The sequence below is a fragment of the Apteryx mantelli genome, chromosome 5 (assembly GCF_036417845.1).
Source record: "Apteryx mantelli isolate bAptMan1 chromosome 5, bAptMan1.hap1, whole genome shotgun sequence".
Lineage (NCBI taxonomy): Eukaryota > Metazoa > Chordata > Aves > Apterygiformes > Apterygidae > Apteryx > Apteryx mantelli.
This window is the reverse complement of record NC_089982.1, coordinates 36,969,601-36,991,371: the sequence shown is the minus strand read 5'-3', so window position 1 is coordinate 36,991,371 and position 21,771 is coordinate 36,969,601. Positions and strand designations below refer to the sequence as shown.

At 43.1% G+C, this 21,771-nt stretch overlaps 2 protein-coding genes across 2 annotated transcripts in view; one reads left to right on the top strand and one right to left on the bottom strand.

The window, feature by feature from the left end:
* Positions 1-21,771, top strand: part of LRBA (LPS responsive beige-like anchor protein) — a 376,211-nt gene that overhangs the window by 176,524 nt on the left and 177,916 nt on the right. The window contains exons 34-36 of the mRNA XM_013951635.2: positions 1,559-1,683; positions 9,021-9,167; positions 11,794-11,930. Of these exons, the coding sequence (XP_013807089.2) occupies positions 1,559-1,683; positions 9,021-9,167; positions 11,794-11,930 (409 nt within the window). The remainder of the gene's footprint in view (positions 1-1,558; positions 1,684-9,020; positions 9,168-11,793; positions 11,931-21,771) is intronic.
* On the bottom strand, positions 15,320-17,957 carry MAB21L2 (mab-21 like 2). Its single transcript, XM_013951634.2, has one exon. It carries the CDS (start codon positions 16,909-16,911, stop codon positions 15,832-15,834), a length of 1,080 nt encoding a protein of 359 aa, XP_013807088.1. The 5' UTR covers positions 16,912-17,957; the 3' UTR covers positions 15,320-15,831.

Here is a 21,771-nt window from a genome sequence, read left to right as displayed (position 1 = left end):
GTCTCTTTGAAATACTTATTCCAGTGTTTTTCTGAAAGTGAAAAGTCAGGAAAATGAAGAATACCACTGCCTTTTCTTTGGTGTCAAAATAAAGCATAGAAATTTAATGAAGGTAGATGCAAAGACATTCTCCATTTCTATAGCATTATTTTCAGTCACAATTTATAATTTTTACAAATCGTGTTTGAGAGCAGGGTTATGCAAATGATTGTGACTTTTTTTTTGCTGCGTTTGTTGGAAAGCTTGATTTGCCTTAAGTAAAACTCATTCCTGGCTTTAGACTCCAAAACCTAAGAATATAGATATCAAGTATTTTTAACATTGTGATCTGTAAATTAGTCATGGCTATTCATTTGTCAGTGTTGTCAGGTACACTTTTTATTAGCTCCCAGACCAGAAATGGGAATATAGGTGCATTTTCATTTATTGTTTTGATACTAGTTATGTTAATAAACAAAATCAGTGTTTTATAATTTGAGCATACAGGTTTTCAGGCTATGAACCTATCATGATTAATCTATGCATTAGACGTTTTATGCTTTATTTATTTTGCTATACCTGAAATTGGTTCTTTTCTACAGTCTCTGGGCTAAAATGTTGTTTTACAATGGCATTCATTCACGATCATCTAACAAGATAGTAACTGGCACTTATATATGACCGTATTAAAAAGATCTACGTATGTTTGGAGCATACAGTGGAAAATAATGAATTTGTTATAACCTTTTCTAGATGTAATTTTTTAAAAGTATGTCTTCAATATAGCAATTATTGCACATCATAACATGTAGTTTTTAATTAAATGTAAAAACACAACTACATAAAACAGAAATCCAATCTGATTTGCTTGAAAATAGATTACTATTTCACTCTCCTGGAATGGTTTATTTAAAAACAGTAAATGGAAAAGAAATGCATTTTCTTGTGTTGTTCTAAGCCTCAGGGGCTAAATGTAATGAATATTTTAAGAGATTATTTTAATTAAATTCCTGCACATCTAAACAGAGTAATATTTTATTATCACATACATAACCATGTAACTGAGGTATTCATTAAAGTTAACACTTTCTGGACCAAGAATACATGGTATGATTTACTGACCTTGTGCAAAAAGGCACAAATTAGGAAGAAAAATGAAGGGGGACAGACTTTGATTAATATAGGTAATGCTATACCATATTTATAATAGCCTTTTCCCTATTCTGGTTTATAAATGCAGTCACTGAGAAAGGTGCCCTGCTGAGGCTGAAATGAGGCTGAAATCGGAGCGCATGCCACTAGAGTGTGGGGAAACTGATCACACTGTCAGCAATTCATTTCAGAATGATGTATTTAGTGCTCATTTCACCTTCCAAGAAAAAAGGGAAAGGAGTTCCTTAGACTGGAAGGTGATATTGTTATTTTCAAGGACATACCTAAGTAAAAGATTGCAGAAAGGGGGGAGGTTAAAAAAAAAAAAAAAAAGGCAGCGCAAACAAGGAGAGCTTTATGCAGAAATTCAGTGCTACCATGCTGTTTGATAATTGCTAACATATGTGGCTCCTCTGTTTCATTGTAGTCGTCCTCGTGAGTTCTGGCGCCTTGACTACTGGGAAGATGACTTGCGGCGCCGGCGACGATTTGTGCATAACCCCCTTGGATCGACACATCCTGAAGCGACACTAAAAACAGCTGGAGAACATGGTCAGTGTAAAAACTGCTTCTTGCTAATAGCAGCAGGTTACAGTACCTGGTAGTGAGGACTAGACCTTCCTTGCTGCAAAACACTATAGAATTGTCCCAAATGCCAAAGGCTTGTCCTTGCATTTCAGACATGTTCAATACAAAGATAAACTGACCATTATTTATTATAAGCAATGTTGGTATCTGTTAAGCCTCTTCGTTATGTCTTAGTTGATCTGGCACATTGTGCATATTTTGCATACGATTGCACATACAGTTCTCACTGTGGATGCAATTTTTGCACTAATCTCTGAGCACACTTTTTTGTGGTAAATTACCTGTTTATGCTTTAGGAACTTCAGAAGAAAACATTTCCTGTTCGGAAATCCACACCAGTTACTTCAGATAGTCTTAGCTAAAGATCTGTCTGTCTTTATATTAAAACAAAAATAGCACTTCTAAAGCTGACTGGGTATTCAGACCTTTGCATATGTTTAAGTCCTCAATTTTAACTATGGGAATTTGATACGAAAAAGTAGTAACAAATACCAAAACACAACAAGCAGTAAATGGTAATGGAAATTTCTACCTGGTGTTTTAAAAATAGAGATGGCATTTTTAACCATATATTTTTTTCATTTTATTATCAGGGATCACTCAGTTACATATTTCTATGTCTAATCTAGAGGAACATATTTACAAAATTAATACAATAACCAGTTTGAGAGCTCGATGATAAACTAAAAGGAATAAAAAAGCACAGCTAGCAAACTTTGGGTTTAAGTCTAGAATTCTATGTCTTTGCAATCTAATTAAGATACATTGATAAGGTAGAGAAATCATTCTTATATTTAAAAATAATTTGCTTATGATTAAAGCTAAGTTAACCCTTCACCTTAAAGGTACATGTCATGGAATAGAATCATTTAAATGTTGGTAATTTGTTCTTTTTTAGTCTGTGAATTACTGTGCATATAAATATATATCAAGTGTGTGTGTGTGTGTGTGTATATGTATACACACATACATATGCATACACACACATTATATGTGACAGCATGCAATTCATGCTAATTTAAAATTATTAAGATTATTGTATGCATGTGGAATATCACTATTGTAAAGTAAGTTTCCATCAGGCATCTTAACCTCTTGCACTCAGCCTTAAAGGGCCATTTCTGGAAGAAAATGTCTACAATATGTCAGCTGATATAATGCCAAATGAGACATCAGACCTTTAAAATAAATGACCATACAGAGCATAGTCAATAAAGTGATCTAAAAGCAATAATGTTCCTAGACCCGTACATCTTTGACCGTAGAAAGAGGAACAAGATGTAGAATTAATTAACCCACTTTTTGCTTTGGGGCTAGTTGTTAATATTATGTGTTGTTTCTATGCCATGGACTTTTAAGGACACAAGGTGTCTTTTTGTTTAATAACCTTTAGATTAAAAAGAGCTTCCCTTCCCCCCACCCTTACAATTACATGTAGTTTAAATTAGATAGATCTTGTCATAGTTTTATGCACTCTACTGATATTTCCAATGGAATATTTTTCATTTAATTTTTATATTGTTTATCAATATTTTGAAAAATATCTTTGTTATTTTCACTGCAAAATATTTGCAGCTCCTATTTATATTTGTGTAACTAATTCTTATTTCATAAGTAAGCACACATTAATACCATTATTCATCTTTTATATTAATGTGATGTTTTCACTAATTCATGATATATTTGAAGGGCTATCACTCCTACTCAATTTGCAATTGAGAGGAGTACAATTTTTGTCTATGCAAAAATAAGAGTGAATAAAAGTAACTATCTGATAATATGTAGCTTCTAGCTAACCCTGGTAATTTAAATAGGGCTAATTGTTTTCTCTCAGCCTTTTCTTCTGTTCAGCATTTGACATCCTTAACAAGTTTCTATTATATTTAATTACTGATTTTTTTAAATTTTGAATTTAATTGCATAATGTTGCCATTCTGTTTCTTTATCTATGCAGTGAATATTCTAGTTTTACCTTAAGTCATTATTTCATGTGTATGATTTCTAAAAATATAAATAATTACCATCTGCCTGAGTGTATATCACTATGTCTACTGATGAGATTGTCTTGTTCCAAGACTTTTCCACTGGTGAGGTATAAAATAGATGAACCAAGTACAAATTGCAGTCCAACCAGAAACTAAGCATAATGTACAGTAACACAAAGGTTTTTTTAAGAAAAGAACAAGTTGCAGAAGGTACAGTTGTCAGAAGGGTCAGCTTGAATCATCACTTGATCTATTTCTTTCTGAACTGCATTTATAAATTTTTAATATTTACCAATTCGAGGTCAGGAAATCCAGTCCTTGCAGATTGTGGGATCCAGCCTTTCAGGCCCTGTTTTCACAGTGTGGATGTCCTTAGAGTTCTGAGTAGATTTGCCCTTGTGTTTTATGATTTCTTAACAATAATCTGTCATTAGTCATTCTATTTCAATTAATTATACACATGTCAAAAGCAAATGTATTTTTGAAATAATGGATAAGAGGTTCCCTATTGCCTAGTTAAGCTTTTCTCAAAACAAAACAGAACAAAACTAAAACCTGAAATTGGACATGTGGGATTTTGCCAAAGGGGAGACAGGGGAAAATAGTGCAAAAATAATGGAAAAGAACTATTGCAGTAAACATGCTTGAAAACATAGATTTTAGCACTTTTCACTATTAAGATACACGTTATGAACTGCTTGGTATCTTTCAAATAAAATCAAATGTAGTCCCTGCCCCAGAGAGCTCCCAGGCCAGGAAAGATCACAATTTGCAAATGTGAATAAGATCCCGAAACAATCAGAAGTCTAGATATTGTTGAGTAAAACCTATAGAGAACAGCAGCAGCAAAATCAGCTCTGTTGCAGCCTAGTTATGTGTTTTAGTAGGAAAAACCAATCTTTTCCAGGGATTGATTTGATTTGAAGGAGAGCCTCTGGTGCAGAGGTGGCAGAATAAATACCTGAAGACTAATGTTCTCTGTTCAGACAATCAATACCAGCCCCATGACTATACTTCTGGCTACCTTCTAGTTAAAAACAAATTTTTTAATTCTGACAATTTAATTGCCATTCCCAAGTTCACATTAACTTGCTTGGGAAAAAAGGGCTTTAGGTAATTTTTCAAAGGGGAAAAAAAAAATCCCTCCAAAATGTCTATTTATAAAATCAGTCTCCTTGTGTATTGTGGGGGAAGGAAAGGGAGGTGAAGGTGGATGGGTGGACAAAGTTCGGTATGGAAAGAGTTAACTCTTTTCTGCGTTATTCCCTCCTCCCCAATCCCCCATTGTTTAGAAATTAAGCCACAATATTTAGAAATTATATAGGTGTGAAAGTCAAAATTCTGTTCCTGGAAACTAATATCAGGCAAAAATGAGTACTTCAGATTTAGATTGACTGCCAAGTACAACATTTTGTGAAAGAATCTTTAGTTGCAAGAAAATACTTTTAGCAAGCTTTTTAACAAGTGGTTTGTTGTTGGTTTTTACTGACATGTTAAAAACCTTTGGGGGGGGGATTAAAATAGTCTGTAGTATTTCAGTCAAGACAATAGGCTGAGTTAGTTCAGAGCATTGTAACCCAAACTGACTAGGAACTGATCATATACAATATTGAATTTGACTGGTCAGTTTTCACTGCCTCAATGCAAGGGATAAAAAAGAAGTTGTAAAAATAAAATAAAAAATATCTGATGTGAAAGTGCTCATTTTTTTTCCAGTGCTGTCGTCTTAAAGAAGTGGGAGGACTAGAAGGAGGTTTCTTTTATTCCCTTAAAAAAAAAAAAAGTAGTAAAATTTTTTTAAAGCAACTTTTCCCTGAATTGCTTTTTCCAATATATTTACCAGAAATAAAAAACCCTTAATAGTAAGTTATCTTCTGTATGGTGCTTTCTGATACTCTTTTTCAAATGGCTTTTAAAAAATGCCTCCCTTGTTTAAAGTAAAGCTGTGGACAAACAATTTAAAATAGTTTCTCATTCTATGAAAGCTTGCAGTTTGTTCAGCAATATAAGCTAAATTCCTATTTTTACACCCGAGTGTTCCAAAGGCTTAGCCGGAATAAATGAGGCTCTATGCAGATGCAGAGATCTGTTTGCAAAAAGCTCCTTGAAGAAGGGGAAATGGGGTCTTATAGAGCAGTTTGGGAAGAACTGTATGGAATTACAATAATGAAATTACTGTGCTAGATAAATACTCTGCCAGCATGCTGTTATGTACCGTGCAACACAGGCCATGCCTTCAGGTCTTGATCTTGAAAAGATGTATGTGAATATATGCTTAGATCTGCAGGATTGGAGCCAGAAGCTCCAGTCGTGCCAAGAATAGCCAGACCTGGCACAGAGCAGTTTGGGTTAGCAGATGGCAGAGTAGAGTTTGGGACCTGAAATAGGAAATCAGATGTACTCTACCGAAGCACGTATGTGGGAACTGAGTGTAAGTTACATGGCAGTCATACTCGCTCAGATGCATTTCTCTCTAATCAGTAAATACTGAGAGAGAACCAAAGATTGTCTATCTATACAAGTGTATAAAATAGATGAATCTGTGTGGAATATATTCCATTTCCATGCAAACACATACCCACATGTGAGCTTGTATGTGTTGGATGTAGGTGTAGTGTGTAATTCAACTCAAGACCAAAAAAAAAAAAAAAGGTTTGTGGTTCAGAGCATGATGTCTTATTGCCTTCCAGAAGCTAGTATTTGAAGATATGTATTCATGCTCTGCGTCTTCGTATGCATGTGCGTATATAAATGTTTATGCATACCAGCATGCCAGGAAATGTGGATAGCTAGCATCATATGCAAAGAGATGATAGAAATTGAAAACTTCCATAAGAATCGACTAAAATAACTCTTGGTCTAAGATCTTTTAAAAAAAAGAAAAAGGCAGTTACATCTTACGTAATTTACATTTTTGAATCAGTATAATATAAGCTTGGGAAAGAAATAAAATCTGAAAAAGTAAAGACGATGAGGCAGGAGAGGTAAATTGCTCCTATCCAATCACCCTTGGCTTAGAAGGTGCCATGTTGATTTTATTTTTTCTTAATGAGAAAAAGGACTGAAGGACATGCTACTATCTTGGACAAAAAACTTTTGTGCTAAATATAAAAGTATTAAACTTTGATCTTGTCTTTCACTTAAATATTAAATGAGAATAGGTAGATGTCTAGTTTAAAATGGCATCTTCAGTATACTGCAAATAGATTATAGTAAAGGAAGCAGAAATGGCAGATAGGTACAGTGCAGACAGAGTTTATGAAACAACAAATACAGTTTGCCAGTATTAAAAAAAGAAAAAAGAAAAAGAATTGATTATCTTTATTTATTCTTGGAATGGTTTTGGTTCTATTTTACTTTCCTTTTAATCTTCAGCAGAATGCTGTTAGGCCACTGAGTAACAGTGCATGTGGTGTATATTAGTATACTGTTGGTAATTTTACTGCTGCTAACTTAAAATCCTCAAGAGGGAGTTAATTACAGGAAAACCTTTCTAAATATCAGCTGCATATTTTCCATGACAAGAAGGTTTTCAGCTCAGGTTGAACAATTCCAGAATATGAGTTTCCATTATTTACACGAACCAGTGCATTTTAGAAGAAAGTAAAATTTGAGTTTGTACAATGCAGTTAAAGTTTTTCAAGGTTTCTTTTTTTTTCTTTTTTTTTTTTTTTAGCCTTACTTACAAGTGACAGTTACTGGTTAGGGGAAAATGATCATGCATAAATTACATTTTGTGTGTCAAGTTAAACTTTTTCTTTCTTTTTTTAGCTGAAGGCCTAAAATGAAACAGGGTACTTTCAGGCTCTCTCTTTTTTGTTTTTTTTTTTAAGTTTTCACTTAATTAAAAAGTTTATTATTTGCAATTTATGTGCATATATTTACTTAAACAATTGAAACTTTATATTTATATAGCCACTGGGGAATTGCTTTCTTCTGTAAATGTTTGCAGATTACCATTTTTTTAAGTAAGCCAGTGGAACTTCATGTATGGCAGCAATCAAACAAAGTAATGAGCAATGTGGTGAAGTTAGTTGGTCATGATATGTTTGGTGGATGTTTTGCAAACATAGCAGTGCCATGTGCATTCTCAATTTCTTTTTAAGAAATAATGTTTTTATTTTAAACTTAAATAAAAAACCCTCTGCTGTCTTTTACCTTTTCGCAAAGCAATTATTAACTTCTGTGTGTAGTCAGCTATCGCCTTCTGTTTGCTGCCGCTTTGAGCTTGTAATTTAAACAAAATATTTAGAAGCGGCAGCGCAGAGATACCATTACAGCTATTTCCACCTGGCCCTGGCATTTCCTTGCCCAGTTGCTGTTTGTTGGAGGAGAGGGCGCGGGGGCCGGCCCGGGGGCGAGGGGGCGAGGGGGGCGCGGAGGCGGAACCGCCCGCGCGGGTCCCGCCGCGGCGCGGGGCTGCGCGCCCCGGGTGACCGGGGCTGCCCGCGCCCTGCCGCCCTCTTCGGAAGCGAGCCGGCAGGGCAGCGCTGTGCCCCCCTCGCGGTCCGGCGGCACTGCGGGACTCCGCGGAGCAGGTGCACGCCTGCCTCCGGCCCCGGCGGGCTCCTGGGTCCTGAACGTCTCCTTTACCGGCGTGTGCGCGTTTCCGCCTGGCCAGATGCGCACAGGATTCTCACTTGTCCGTACGGCTAACGGCAGCCGTGGGGATCCCGGCGCCCGCTCTGCCCGGCGCTTTCGGAGGCGGCCTCTTAGGTTTCCCCTCCCCCAGCCCCCGGGCGCTCTCGCCGCCGGCGCCTCCCTCGCCCACCTGCGGGCCCGGCCCCGCGCGGAGCAGCCGCGGAGCCCCGCTACCTGCCCTGCTCGCGGCTCAGGCTGCGCCGCGGCGCCCGCCCTCCGGCGGGAGCCCTCCCCCTGGGGACTCGCTCGCTCCGCGCTCGGCCGGTGGGTCCTCGCGGCCCCCTTCCCGCTCGGTTTGGCCCGGCCAGACCAGCGCTTGGGCCCCGCTTTGGAGAGTCGGGTTCAGGCCTGGCACGCCGGACCCCCTCCCAGCGGGAGAGCTCCGCTGCCGCTGGAAAGTCGCAGGGGGGAGAGAGTTTGTTACATCTTTCCCCTCCTCTGTCGTGAAGACTTGAAATAGAGCTAAATGCTGCAGTGAGCTCCAGATAATTTTGAGCAGGCTTAATAGGATTAAAACTGGTTGTGTCCTAACACTAGAGGATTAACACAGGTGCTTCCCGTAGATGGTCCTGAACAGAGTTTTCTTCCTCAATTTTCATTTTAAAAGCCATTAGACTGCATTGTAACTGTTGCCTCTGAGACTTGACAGACAACTGTGTGTCTTTTTCATTTCAGCTCCAGATGAAGATGTGCTTGTTAAAGGAAAGCAGTCCATCAAGAGTCAAGTTTTAGGCAATCAGAACTCAGAAAGTGAGATTCTCTTGGAAGGAGACGATGATACCCTGTCATCCATCGAGGATAAAGATTTGGACAACTTCACGGGTAACTTCAGCTGTCTAGTTTCTCCTCAGCTTCTTTACTGTTTAAGTTCTGATCTCCCCTGTTCTACAGTGAATAATGTTTCAGGGATACACACGGACAAATTGTTCCTTCCCATAAAGGAGTTACTGAAAGATCATTTTTCTATGCACCTCAGGTGCTGGGGATTTACTTGAGGAGAGTTGTGAGCTTTCTTTCTCTAGCTTTTATAACCTTCTTGCTTCCACAGTGGATTTCTGTCAGTGCTCTAGGAAACCTTCCTTAGAAACAGTAGCTCTTCCTTGAAAAGAGCTTCCTTTCTCTATTTTTGACTTTGTTCCACTCCTCAAAACATTAGGGCTGGTGGGCAGTTATGTAAGTTTTCTGCAATTAAAGGCTTTGGAGAGCTTTACTTTTTTTCTGAGTTTATAAAAATTGTATACATTAGTTATTTGCTTGGGTTCAAAGGATCTGTACATGCACTGGGTTTAACTCCTTTAAACCTCCTGTCATTTCCCCATTTAAGTCCCTTCCCCACAGGCCATACCCATGTTTGACTTCACTTTTTCCTGAAGAAGAAGTACTACTTCAGTTCCTTGAACGTGATTAATTTTAGTGGGTCACATGCAACCGTCTTTGCTGATATTTCAATCCAGGTGGAATGAGCCCATTTCTGTACAGTACAAAATGTAAACAGTAACCCCTCAGTTCAGGGACTGGGAGTTCCAGTGCATCTTCATTGTTATTTGGGGAACATGGGTTTTCAGGAAAATGCAAACTTCTCCATGCTTTTCAACTTTCTCATATGGTGTCCATGCCCCTTTACCATAGAGAAAGACTTCATTTCTTGGATAATTCTAGTTCCCTGAGAACCTAGTAGTATAATCATCCATTATGATAATTTAGTGAAATTACCAGAAGTGTTATTTATTGGCAGTTTGCTTATCCCGTGCCCGAACTGCATTCAACTCTTCTTATTTTTTAAAAGCAAAGTTAAAATTACAGTCTAATTAAAAAAAAAAAAAGTAGGAAGAGTGAAGTAAAGCAAAGTAATTGGAGAATAATGCGATGGCATTTTTGTGTATGTGAGTCTTTTTTTCCTTTCTGCCATGAGCTTCCTTCTCAACAGACTTCTCCCTGTTTCCTTCTCTTTTATTATACATTCATTGCTTCTAGTAATACATTCATACTGTAATAGAGGTGAAAGGGGAGTTTAATTATATAATCTTGACAATGGCAATAGGATTAAGTAGTAATCCTCACTAATAAAGTGGTGTGGGTTAGAAATGAAGTGGAAATTGTCAGGGGTCTTCTACAGGACCTGGACTGCCCCAGCTTTTGCAGCTGTCTGCTTGCCCTGTAATTGAATGTCTGAGAATGATTGAAAAAATGTTATTTCTCCTCTGGATTACATGCTAATGTACAGAGGGCAAAGGGAGACAGCAAAAGAACACATAGCTGCTTATTTCATCCATTTGGGGGGGGTGAGCTTTGGGAAATCATGGCAGTTCTGCAGCTATCTCATGCCCATCTGCAAACACAATGTATTTGTACATTGGGAATAGAGGGCAAAGCTGCTCTGATCTCAGCAGAGCATCTCTTCTTTTGTCCTAGTGGCACACATTGAGATTGATGTGAGATTAAGGACCATCACCCTCCTAACAATCGATGGAAATAACAATTCATCTGAATTTTTTGTCTGTTATTCTCACATTGATTACCTGAACGTGTGTACCTCATTTATAGATGCTTTATTAAAACAAAATTGTCTATGTCACTTTCATATCTTCCACTGTTTTACAAAAGTCAGATAATACTGCAAGCAAGTAACTTCTTTTCCTTACCTCTTAATCAGCTGAATGACAAACCTAACCTCCTTTCTTTCTATATGTGTTAGTTTATATAATAGGCTCTGTATTGTCAGATCTGTGCTGAACCTATTGTTTTCAGTAGTAGTCTGATTTGTCCCTGTGATAAGCTCTGTGGAGATGTTATTATTCCAATAAAAATTCATTCAGTTGGAAACCAACCCTCCAGCTGTTTACTCCCACAGTCCCTGAGCTACACTAACACTATATGGAATCCTTGAACAATATTTAACATGGAATCAAAAGCATCTTTAAAACATTTAACTTTAGACTCTACAACATTGTGTAACCTTAACAATAGATTTCTAGCATCCATGAGGGAACACTTTACAGTTAGACAACTTTGAGCCTTGACTGCTGTGTTCATCTTTGCAGAAAGCTATTGAAACTCTCCAGTTCCTAAAGAACACATTTGACAATAAGATTTCAAGTGTTCATGTGTGCACTCTCTAGATTGCTTATAAAAGGAGGTATGCAACTACTGAAGTTTCTCAAAACCAAAATGCAGCCGAGTAAAAACTATATCCTGCTATGCTAAAGCCATCTCTGGCATGTATAATATATGCATCAGTTTGCAATTGTAGCTGCTTCGATGTTTGACAGCAGAGAGACACTGTAAATCTATTACATATGTTTTTTCCTGGGATAAGAGAGTTTTGTTTTTTAAAGCTAAGCTCTTCAGTTTATTTATATATTTTTATATATTAAACTTGAAAAGCTAGTAATTTGCACTTGTTGTCTTTTCTGTTTTGAATATTGTTGGTGTTTTTGCCCTTTGGCAGGTCCAGTTAACCTAAGTGCACCAGCTCAGCTTGTGGCACCCTCAGTTGTAGTGAAAGGCACTCTTTCCATCACTTCCTCTGAGGTCTACTTTGAGGTGGATGAAGAAGATCCCAGTTTTAAGAAAATCGACCCGAAGGTAAGAGATCATTGACCCTGAGCTCTGAGAGACGATGACAAATTACCCACGACCTTTAATTCTTCATTCTACTTCCTCTACCTCTATTGGTCTGCTATGTTCCCCCTTTAATAAGTTTGTGACTGACCATACACATTACTGAACTTCACTTAAGTGACACCTTCTTTCCCTCTCCCTTTTCTCCCCCTCCCACAATTCGACCCTGCTTGAATGTTAATTAGCTTGCTGCGAATAAAGCTCCAGGGAGGCATCTTAAATAAAGACATCTTGGATCACAGGCCTGTGTGAATACTAGAAAGTTCAACAAGGCTGTTAGCCCCAATGCTTTGTTTTACTTTTCTATTTTTATATAATGCCAATATAACATCGTGCTTAACTTCCTACACTCTTAAGTTTGCAGTGCTTCTGTATCTTATTATTCTGTAAGAGATTTTATAGGGCCTGTTATTATTTATTGTGCCTAAGGAGAAAACATAATTGCCCTCTTAAAATGTGTTTCTGAACTAACTTGTTAATTTCCGCAAACTTTATTTGCTCCGAGTTACTTGATTACTCGTGTTTTGCTTAAAATGAGTCCCCTTTCAGTAAAATTCCAATTTCAAAGGCATTATATTGTGAAATTCACTCAATAAGGTTGCACTTGAACGTTTTTACAGTATTTCAGCAGCATTTCAAAAGTATGGCACATTGCTGGTAAATATTCTTGTATTCAATTTTAAGCACAGTGAAGGCTCTTGGATTTAAAATAACTGCTTATTATTAAATAGGGTAATAACTTCTTTTTGAAGGAAAAAAAGTTGAAGGTAGTGGTGCTATACAGAATTAGGTCTTTGCTTTTCTGTAGAGGATATCTTGTTTGTTAAGCATCAGTTCAGTTCTTTGTTCCTATTGAATAAATTGGTCTTGTCTGTATTAAAAATGGCATTGGTGACTCTGAAAGCTGGGATTATCAAATACTATCAAGGAATAAATTTATTTTGAAAAAGAATACTATTAAATTCTTAGAGCTAGAATTTAATATGAGCAATTAACTAGAATTGTGATTTTTATGTGGTACCATAAATGAAATTTAACTTTTCTGTTGTCCTGAAATATTTTTGAAATGGTTTAAAGTATGAAAAAGCTTTTAAAATTTTGATATGCTTACTCTTTTGGTAGTACTTTTTTTTTTTAATTTGATGGTGAAAAGAATACAAGTATTAAATATAAAGACATTTTGATATGGTACTGAATTGCATCATCAATCTAAAATATTCTGTTATGTATTCTATTACCATGAAAAAAGTCTTACGGCTCTGCTTACTGTGTATGTTTTTGTTCCATGTTTAGCACATAGGACATGGAAGTGCAGTTAAGAATTCTTACCATTCCTATTACCTGTTTTATGGGGCATCGACATACATTCATTTTGCTTCCTTTTCTCCTTTTCTCATACATTTGGTAGTGGTTATTTTCATAACTGCGAGCAGGCATTCTGGTCTGACTGCATCTTTAATTCTGTACCTGAGAGATTTTATTTAGGTTCCTATAAAAGATGAAGCCAGTCACATGAATACGGAAGGCATCTCTTATATTCTAGTTGTGGTCCTACTCTAGTCAGGTCCTAAAAAAATTTTTTTTTGAAGACCCTCCTTAGTGTCTCGTGTGTGTATGCAAAAAAAAGGGGGGGAGCACTAAAAATCAAACCTGAATGTTTTTGCTTTAGAAGCAGCCAGGGTGACAGCAGAGCTTTCTTTTAAGTATTAGCGTCTCCGCGCCCCACCTTCTGCCTCAGTGGCTGCACCTGGCCGCCGGTGCCTGGCGCTGCTGCAGGACAACAGGCCCCTCAAAGAAAGCCTGCTCCGGGGGAATGCAGGCGGCTTGCTTAATTAATGAGTCTTCATGTGTTTGATAAATTTAAGCTACTTGTATATTTGTCTAAACTACTGAAAAGAAAACATTGTGACAAGTTTGTGAAGGAAAACCTGCAGCAGAGATAGTATCGGTGCCGATAAGATCAGAGTTTACACTCGCAGTCCGGGGCTGTTTTCTCAAGGAAGCGGCAGCGCTCCCGCCTAGCGCTGAAACCGCTTGTGGCAGGTGAGGCACGTTCAGCGCTCTGACGGCTCTAAGAGAAACTCGCGGAACGTGTTAAGGCTTTAACGTCACGAATAACACCGCTTTCCTAAAATTAACCGAGTGAGAATATGCACGGCTGTTTGGGTGCAGAGAGCACAAAAGCGCTTTTACACGGGCGTTTTACACAGTCAGTGTCTGTTTTCCGTTAGCTAGGATTGCCTTCTGAGTGACCGCAGTTTTGCTTTAAGTTTAGTTCCCGGGCTCTGTTTTGAGCTTTTAATTTCGTTTTAACTTAAAGACAAAAGGAACCCAAATGTGAATGGCTATTTCTTTCCGGATCCGTCCACAAAGAAACGGAAGTAGTTCTTTAGAGCAAGAAGTTACATTTTACCTCCCTCGGAAAGGGCACGAGAACTCGCTTGAAATGCTCCAAACCGACTTGGAAATATTTCGGGTCGCGAGAGCAGATAATGATAATGCTTTGAAAACTCAGAATTGCGTTCCAGAAAAATGCTGCAAATATTTTAAGTCGTCCTTAGAAAACTTAGAATAAAAATCCCTGTAGCATAAAATACAACGAATCGGCTAGCATTTTATTTTTTACGGGAGAGGGGGCTTGGGCGGGGAACGAGACCGAAGCTGTCTGGTTGCGGAGTGTTAATACAGACCTGACTGGTTTCCTCTGGCATTTATGTGCTCCTCTGGGTACGGTGCTACGCTAGGGTGCGATTTTATGCTGTATTTAAAATTCGGGAAAAACAAATGTTTGCTTTAAAAAAATATCGACCAGTTGCTCTAAAGCGTGTTAATTATTCAGGGCAGATCTATACTTCCTTCGTGTCAAAGTCAAATGGATAGCTCATTCGCTCTGGTAAGCGAAAGCAAAGAGCAGTGTATTTTTAAAAGAAAACATGGGGCGTTTGAGATTTACCAGAAAACTACACGGGAAAATAAGCGTGGCGAATATACGATAGAAATGCCGTGTTCCTCTAATTCTGTCCAAATTCTGGCGAGTTGCTGCGAGATGGTCCCTATATTCTCAAGATTTAGAGGGGAAGTTTAAAGGCATAGAAATATAACGGCTGTTGTCACATGTTCAGCTACAAAAATATGTAAGATTTTTTTCTTAGATGCACCATTTTAATAGAAAATAGGGGGAACTTTAGAAAACGTCAGTGAATATGCCGAGCTAAGCCATCGGCTAGGCATCGCGTTTAAACTGTCTTTACTTTTCGTGTTTCTGTGGGTTTTTTTTCCTTTTTTCTTTTTCCTGAGGTTCAGAAATAATCTACTAGTCTGAATTTAAGAACCATTCACAAAAAAAGTCGATGTAAAGTTAAAGTAATATTTTTATTACTATTTGCAACAAGTCAGTTGTGGGGCACATAATCTGACCTTGGCACTGAAATACATTTAACATCAGTAAAACTTTTTTAAAGGGAAATTTGTACATATAGTTAAATAATTTTTCACTTGGTGACAACATTTAGGCAAACAAGAAAGAATAAGAAAAGGACTATACATTTATTCGAAAATGTACCTTTCGGGTTTCGTTTTGGTGTTGCAAAAGTCCGATCGCTTCTTTTTGTGACTTTTTAAAAATTCACATTGGAGGAAAAGAGGAGAGGCTTTTCCCTTCGCCCGTGGAACGCAGTGCGAGTTTATGCTGGGGAAATGCCCGCAAGTTTTTAAACGCCGAACTGCAGGTGGGTGGGGGCGGGCCGGGGCCGGCGGGGCGCGTTCGTTTCGCCGCCTCTCGCTGTCGTCGGGTGCGTTAAATAAAAAGTTTGTAGTCGCCGTCGTTGTTTACGGAGGGTTCGTTTTGTGCGCGTGGGTGTTAGCCCTATAGTTTGTCGAGGCTTTTGGGATTGGTGAGGATTTCTCTGGCCAGCCTCCAGGTCTGTTTGGCAGCGCTTTCTAGGGCCGAGTGGGGTTTGCCCTGAAAGAGGTCTAGGTTGGGCAGGAAGTAGTGGGGGCAGCGGCGGCACTGCAGGCAGGAGATGAGCTGCAGCAGGATGCCGTTGAGCCGGTCGCCCAGGCACGCCTCGTCCCAGTCGGTCTCCCGCGGGTGCTTCTCGCACTCGTACAGCAGCAGCGTCTTCATGTGGTAGTTGTTGAGCGGCTGCCCCGGCAGCTCCAGGTGCCGGTCGCGCAGGGTCTTCAGCACCGAGAGGCACTTGTTCCGGCAGCCGCCCATCAGCAGCCGGTTCTCGGCCTCGCCGAACTGCAGCACCCAGGCGTCGCTCTCGGCCGAGCTCTGCTTGCCCGTCAGTGAGTAGCACTCCTTGGAGAGCAGGTTGAAGCCCTCCGCCTTCACCTCCGCCACCCGGTTGGGGCCGGGCCAGGGGATGTGGGGCATGGGCCACTGAGCAGCGCTGCGGGGCCAGATCCCGGTGCACTTGAAGGCGGGCGTGATCTGCACCACGTAGCGCTCGCGGATGCGGAGCTTCACCTCGCTGGTGTCCGCGATCATCTTCACCACGTCGCGGTAGCTGCACTTGTCCACGGCTTGGGCCACCAGCGTCTGGAAGCGGGAGCGGATCTTGCGGGCGGACAGGTAGCCCGAGGCGGTGATGAACTCCACCCAGAGGGACATGCTGCGCTTGCGGCCGTCGCTCAGCTTGAGCACGGCGCAGCCCGGCAGGGAGCCGTCGTCCACGAAGTTGAAGACGCCCATCTGGTTGAGGTAGAGCACCACCTCAAACTCCGTGGGCGAGATCACCTCCAGCCCCTCGTAGCGGGCGTCGATCTCGCTCAGGGAGCTGATGAAGCGCGGCTCCTGCACCTCCACCTCCTTGAGCACGTCCGACACGACCTTGCACACCTCGCGGATGGTCTTGGCGATGGCCGCCTTGCGGGCCTGGCAGCGCTCCGTGTAGTATTTGTTGAGCTGGTAGACCAGCTTGGCCTGCGCGGCGATCATGTTGGGGCACAGGTCCGGGCTGTACACCGGGCTCTCGCAGTACGTTGAGGGATCCAATGCTTTAGCGGTGGCTGCAGCTTTGCGGAGGGCACCAGCCAAATCGCAGACCCCCACCCCCTCCGGGAAGAAGACGGCAGCAACGCCCAAGTGCGAGCAATTAAAAAATCAGGGAGGAGGATGGCAGTGGTCGAGAGGACGGAACACAAAGGAGCGAAACGGAGCGCTGCCCGGCTCGAAGCAGTGCGAGTCGCCGGCGAGCGGGCCGGTGCGAGCTGGCGGCGGCGGCGCCGGAGCCGCGGGCAGTCCCTGCAGGCTCCCGGAGCACGAAGTTTTGGGTGGCGGCGGGGGCAGGGAGGTATGTGCTGCCTCTGCGCTGAGGCGCCCACCCCCCCCACGCGGCTACAAAAACGTTTCAGTAGTTCATTAAAAAAATAACCCAAACAAACTTCCCCAGGACTCGCAGAAGGTCCCCGCAGAAAAGCCGATCAGCGGCGAAGTTTAAAACCGCACACAGTACGAGAGGAGGAGAAGAATGCAAGAAATGCCCAGAGCGGAAGAGTGAACTCTCTCTCTCTGTCTCCCTCTCTCTCAGTCCGTGGCACCACCAGAGATGTGCATGAGTTTGGCTGCTGCTCTCTCAGACTGTCAGGGGGTGTTGTTGATTTCCCTTTTCCTGCTGGAGGCGTTGTCTGAACCCGGTTCTGTGGCTTTCTCTATCTTTAGGCGCAGACTTGTGCACTGGGTCTGTGATCTTTCATTCCTGTCCTGCAGCTCTATATAGATTGTTTTGATTTTTTTTTTTCTTTGCACAGAATGTGTTTTATCCTGAGCAGGAGGAGGGCGTAGCTGCCGTGCCCGGGATTGCTTCTCCTCCCCCTCCCCACCCCTGGAAGCGCGCGCCGAAGCTCTCACTTTCCGCGCCTCTCCTCCTCCTCCGCGTGTTTGTGTGTCTCCGGCTCCGCCGGCGGGTTGTTTAGTTTATGAATGGTGCCCGGGCGCGGGCGGCGGGGCGGAGCCGCGCCGCGCCTCCTGCAATCGCGGCGCAGCTGTCAGCGGCGCGGCCAATCGCGGCGGCGGGGGCGCGGGCACGGCGGCGCGCACACGCTCACACGCGCTCCCGCCTCCCCCCCGCGCGGGCCAGGGCAGCGCAGCGCAGCGCAGGGCAGAGGCGCCTGCTCCGCCTGAGTGACCGAGGGCAGGAGTTGCGCGGGACTGGAGCCGCGCAGGTTTGCGTGCGTCCCGCAGCCTCCTGCGCGGAAAGGCTGCAACTTCGCCGCGGCCGGGTGAGGGGCGGCGAGCGGAGCTCGCTTCTCCCTCCGCTTGTTGCGAGGAGAGCTCGCACTCCTGCTGGCGGGTGAGAGGAAGGGGGAGAGACATGTTGGTACCTCGCCGCAAACATAAATCTTTTTGCACTAATGCCGGGCTGCAGCAGTGAAAGTGAGACCGTCATTGGAACAGAATAGTACACCTTGTTTTACTGCCCTCAATGAGTGCCGTAGTCACATTAATTTAGATAAATCTTGTGCCATAAAGTTCTGTTCATCCTCCTAAAGCGTAGGATTGAGTTATTCGAAAAGGAAACTATATTTTATGCAAGTTTGTATTAATAAGAATATTGAATGATTTGCACATAAAACTGTAGCTATCTTTTTACGTCAGTTCAGAAACACCAGCTAACTGGCACCGCTATAACCCCTGAGAAAGAAGCTACCGCATAACAGAAAGAAGCGTTTCTCCTGCCTAAACTTCTGCTGTCGGGCAGGCGATTACGAGGTCTTCTGCAGGGACCCACGGTCCCCGCGGGCCGAGGGCGCGCGTTTCCGCAGCGGCTTCGGCCCCCCGCCGCCCCCCCCCCCCCGGGCCGCGCAGCCTCTCCGCGGCTGCGGGCGGGCGCGGGGCCGGGGCCGAGGCCGCGGAGAGCCGGGCGGGCGGGCGCGGCGCCCCGCTGCGCGGGGGCGGCTCTCGCAGCCCGGCTCGCCGCGGCGGGAGCCCGGCCGGCGGGGCCGGGGCCGCTTACACGCGCCGCGCTCCTCCTTGCGGAGCCCAGGTTTAAACGGCAGCTCTCAGCGGTTGTGCTCGGCTTCTTGTTGTTCCTTGCTCCTTTCGCTGCAGCTGGCTTATTTTAATAAAGAAAATATCGCCGTCTGTTTTCCGTGTGCATTTAAATTAGAAACATGTCTGTGTGTCGGCAACTCCGCGCTGTAAGAAGTAAGTACGGCCGTGCCCGGCGCTGGGGCTGGTTGCGGCGCCTTTCTCCCCGAGGGGACGATCGCTGGGGCAGGCTGTGCCCGGGGCCGGGCGCCCTCTGCCTCCGCCGGTGTTGTCGCGCCGGTCCGGGGCGGCGGGCGGCGCAGCGCGGTGCTCGGCGGCGGTGTCCGGTGTCCCCGCGGGCCGGGCCCGCCGGCAGGGAGACGAGCCCGGAGAAGGCGCCGAGGAGCGCAACTTCAGCGGGGTGGGGAGCAGCGCCAGCGGCGGCCGGGCGCTTTAGCCTGCTCAGACGGCTGCTGCGAGGCTGGGCTGGGGGGGGGGGGGTGAGTGTCCCGCTGAAGCTCCTGCCTGGCCGCCCCTGGCAAGGGGAAGAGTCCGGGCGAGAGATCCGTGTCGCGCAGCCCGCCGGCGCGCCGGGCTCTCGGCGCGGGTGTAGGCGCCGTCGCAGCCGGTCCTGGTCTCTGCCCGCAGCCGGTGTGTGCTCCCGGAGCCGCTCTCGCAGCCTTCCCCCTCTCCGGCCCGGCGCGGCGGCTCCCATCGAGCCTGCGAGCTGCGGCGGGCGGGGAAGGTTGCGCCGCTTGTCGCCTTTGGCCGCCTCCAGGAGCGACCGGGTGCCCGGGAGTTTCCTGTCCGGTGCGCGGAGGAGCTGCCGGCGCTGTCGGGCGGCTCGGGCGAGGGGGAAGACGCGCTTTCGCATTTTAAGGGTAAAAACAGAAGGAGCAGACGAATCCCCCCCCCCCTTTAAGGTGACTGATGATAAAGCGTTACTAGTGTTCAGATTTAAAACAATTCATTACCAATTTTCCTGCCTGAGGTTGAAGCTCTAGTAAATAATAAATCAGCTAAACAAAAGCCGACTTTAATTTATTGCTCGAGCGCTAATTAGAAACATCATTTGAGCAATAAACTTAAACACTTCCAGCAAATAATGCACGTGAAACCCGTCTCTCGTGCGTCTGGGCGTTAGTGGCCGCACTGCATTAAGACCAGCTTCATCTCTGGCGGAATTTGCTCTTGCCGGGATGAATAATTGAAGGAGGAACAGTATCCGAGGAGGCTATAATTGAAGAGCCCTTGTCACCTCTGCTTTTATGTATGTTAGTATAGAAGTCCATCAGCAGCTCCTTGATGGTGTATAAAACGAAGTGGCAGCCCCTCCAGCAGCGGGAGATACTGTATTCTATTAAAAAGACCGTGTGTGCGTGTGTCTCGGAGAGAGAAACTCTCAAGGCTAAAAGCCACTTGAAGTCTTCAGACCGATTGATCTGTATTCTCTCGTTATAATCCGTCTCATCATACTTGAGTTAATGACGCAGGGGCGGGGGTGATCTGATGGTCCTTGACAAATTCATTAGGGAGGCTGCGGGACATTTTATTTGACTGTTAAACATCGTGTTTGTTTGGTTTAAGCAGTGCCAACATCAGCATGCTGCTGCCTGGAGCAATAGTGTTTTGCTAGCGAGGGCTTCTGTAAAAAGATCCTGGAAAGGGGACTTTGTATAAAGAGTGTTTGCTCTTTCCTTAGCTCCTCCTGCCGCCTCCCCCTCGGTACCAGAGGGAGCTCGTTCTGGTGTAAATACAGACGTGTAAATGGTATGTGCAACTATTCTCTTCACGCTGAGGAAGGCAAAGTACTAGCAAACGGCTGATATTAAATGTGAAAAGACTTTTTTAGAGATTAGGCTGAGAATATTGTGCTTTTTTCTTGACTTTTTTTTTACAAAACAGAGAGAAACCTGGAAAACAAATCAGAAATTTAGCAAGAACAGAGGACTCTCAACCACACAAGTTTCTTACTGGATCTCGATGTAACCAACTTGTTTTTGCTTGGCTAACTAGTTTACTACAATAGCATAGTTTACATATGTCAGAGCCTATTTATTCTAAACAATGTATTTTAAAAAATTCTATAACATGCTACTGATATAGCATTTATTTTTTAAGTGATGAAATTGATTTGAGACTATTAAAAGGCTCATGACAAATCTACCCTTCTTTTTCTCTTCCCTCTCCGCTCTTCCAAGTTACTGTAGGAGCAGGTGCTCCTAAAAGGGATAATAAGAATTTTTATAAGTAGTATGTGAAATATGTTCGTGCATACATATGCTTTTTTTGTGGCACCTTTGTAGACGAGAACCAGCTAGTGTTCTGTTATTTTGTAGTAGCTGGTCTCCTTTCTATCCTTTCATTTAAGGGAAACAGTTTTTTGGAAAACAGAATCATGAAGCTGCTTGTGGAACCTAATATCGTAATATTTTTTTCCTGGAGATCAGTCTTCAAACATTCTCAGCTTTAAGTGCTTTGTAGCACTCTGCTTCCATTTATAGAAGAACAGTATGGGAAAAGAACGAGTGCCCTTTGCCTGTCATTTTCATACATTCCTGCACTGCTGATGGAGCTTGAACTGCTTCAGGGAATGTATGGTTTTGAAAAGAAATGATTCAGTAATGCATGTTGTGTTTCTCAACAGCAAAACCAGGTTAATAGTTATAGTAAATGCTGCTGTGGGTTTGACAGTTAAAATTCTGTTTACATTCAATACTCTATATACAGTGTGTACCTTTTCTTTAAAGTTATGGCTTGGCTTTACTATCTGCCAATCTCTTGCAAGGACTGTGTTTATGAAGTTAGCTGATCATGCAAATTGAGGGA

Coding starts and splice junctions, on each gene's coding strand:
- MAB21L2 (XM_013951634.2), bottom strand. CDS start 16,911: ATGATCGCCGCGCAGGCCAAGCTGGTCTACCAGCTCAACAAATACTAC.